Raw genomic sequence first — 1,988 nt, 5'->3', positions numbered from 1 at the left:
ACTTTGAACACTTCTCTTTTCTCATCCAACTCAGAACTCAGAAAACTGATTGTAGCAGGAAATCCACTCATGAACTTTAGTCCAAAACTATTCTTGTACAGCCATCACTTACGTTACCTTGATGCCAGTCATTGTCAGCTTACAGAAGTTTGGTCGTTCCGTGATGCAGCTTTCATGACAACCCACAAAATTCTGTCTAACTTGGAATTCTTCAACCTATCAAACAATAACATCAAGCACTTACACATCAACGACTTCACTTCTGCTCACTCTCTTGTAACTTTAGACATAAGGAACAACCCCTTAACTTGTACTAAACACTTCAACGAACTTATTCAATGGTTCATTTCACAGGATATCGACCCAGAAAAACAAAAGAACGAAATCTCAACTGAACTTTTGGACTTCGATAACAATGAGAAAGTTGTTGAGAAAAGTATTGAATGGAAAGAGGTTATTGAACAAGTGTGTCCAACAAGCCCAGATCTCTCTAAGAGCGTCAAGAAATTCACAAATGTTGTAGGATCTGAAATCAAGAAAGTGGTAGAAGACGAATCAAAATATGAAGAGAAATCTGCAAAACATGAAGTAGCAACTGAAACAATCAAAAAAGACAGCACATTGACTTTGTTCATCCCTGGTGTTGATCTGGATGATGTCTTCCCAGCAAATGAAAATACTCAAGAAAACCAAGAAGATTCTAGGAAGGATCAAGAAGAGCTTTTACATTATTACAATATGTACGGTTGGATTTACTGGACATTTGTGCTATTTGTGTTAGTATTATTGATGGCAATCATCAACTTAACTGGTGCTATTTGTTGTAGACAAGCACCTCCCAGACCTTCGTACATAGGACCAGTAGGTGGCTATGTACGAACAAAGAATGATGGTGGATCACTCTACTATAAACTGTATGAGGAATGTAGTGTTCCCAATACCCCCATTGTAAAGAACAAAACTGTCGTTCTTGACTTCAATCAATTCTTGAAGAAGCCAAACGCTTATAACATTGTCAAGGACATCGATACCTTGCCCAGTCAAGTTTAAATTTTAAATTGATTTTTATTATGTTTTTGTAATGCCAATAGTTAGAAAGTACAAGTTTGAACTTTTTTTTCTGAAAACTTCCTTTTCTGGAGTACAAAGAGGATGCTGTATACTTGAATCTAATGAAACCCATAATAAATGGTATAAAAAATGTTCGTAGTTGTACGCGTCTTTAGGTGTATTTATACAGGGTTTATCGTCCCAGGGAGTAGGAAATCCGTCATCTATGAACTCTCAGTAAGAGACAATGGATGAACTTCCTCTAAGGAATTAAAAGGGTCACTCCCTTGTTTGAATTTTGGGTGTGCAATATTTGGTGTTTAGTAACTATCGTCCTGTAACATTAATGCACTTGGTGGTGTACACATAATGAAAAAACTACTTGTCCCCCCTCCTTCATGAACAATGGCAATGAGTGTAAAGACACCTACCCTCCCTAGTATTTATAGTATTTAAGACACTCTTTTAATTCTACTAGAAAGTACCTATCATAACTATAGTTGTGTAAGATTTTGCTTGTTTATTTACTTTCCTTTAAATATAGGTACATATTACCCTCAGGCTCATGCAACCTGAACACCTCTCCATTTTTACTTTCTATTACTACAATATAGCGAGCTATACTAGTAATGAAAGTATTGCATTTTTTGATATTTCAGATTTTTGTGCAAATACACGTTTTGAGTCCGTAGAGCCTAAGAAAGTTTCGGCCATTGTAGTGTATGGTCTTTTTTGTCTGTCTGTCTGTCTAGATACTGTACTTTTTCAAATTTTTGATTTTGAAATTTTAGTGCCAAAACTCGAACACGTTTTGAGGTCCCTAGAGCCTAAATCCAAAGTTTCAGCCATTGGTCCGTGTTTTTTTTTTTTTTTTTTTTTTTCTGTCCGTCTGTAAACAAAATATCTCGAGAACGGTAAGAGCTAGAGACTTGAAATTT

The 1,988-nt window shown here is 35.9% G+C and overlaps 1 protein-coding gene across 1 annotated transcript; it reads left to right on the top strand.

The window, feature by feature from the left end:
• The first annotated feature begins 6 nt into the window (after positions 1-6).
• LOC113472925 lies at positions 7-1,611 on the top strand. The gene has a single exon (XM_026832713.1). It carries the CDS (start codon positions 70-72, stop codon positions 1,048-1,050), a length of 981 nt encoding a protein of 326 aa, XP_026688514.1. The 5' UTR covers positions 7-69; the 3' UTR covers positions 1,051-1,611.
• The last annotated feature ends 377 nt before the right edge of the window (positions 1,612-1,988 follow it).

Source organism: Diaphorina citri, unplaced genomic scaffold, assembly GCF_000475195.1.
Source record: "Diaphorina citri unplaced genomic scaffold, Diaci psyllid genome assembly version 1.1 scaffold10476, whole genome shotgun sequence".
NCBI classification, from domain to species: domain Eukaryota; kingdom Metazoa; phylum Arthropoda; class Insecta; order Hemiptera; family Psyllidae; genus Diaphorina; species Diaphorina citri.
Note: the sequence above shows the minus strand (reverse complement) of the source record. Positions and strands in the feature narration are given on the sequence as shown.

What these genes read in the sequence shown, in the direction of transcription:
- LOC113472925 (XM_026832713.1), top strand. Translation starts at nt 70, where the DNA reads ATGAACTTTAGTCCAAAACTATTCTTGTACAGCCATCACTTACGTTAC.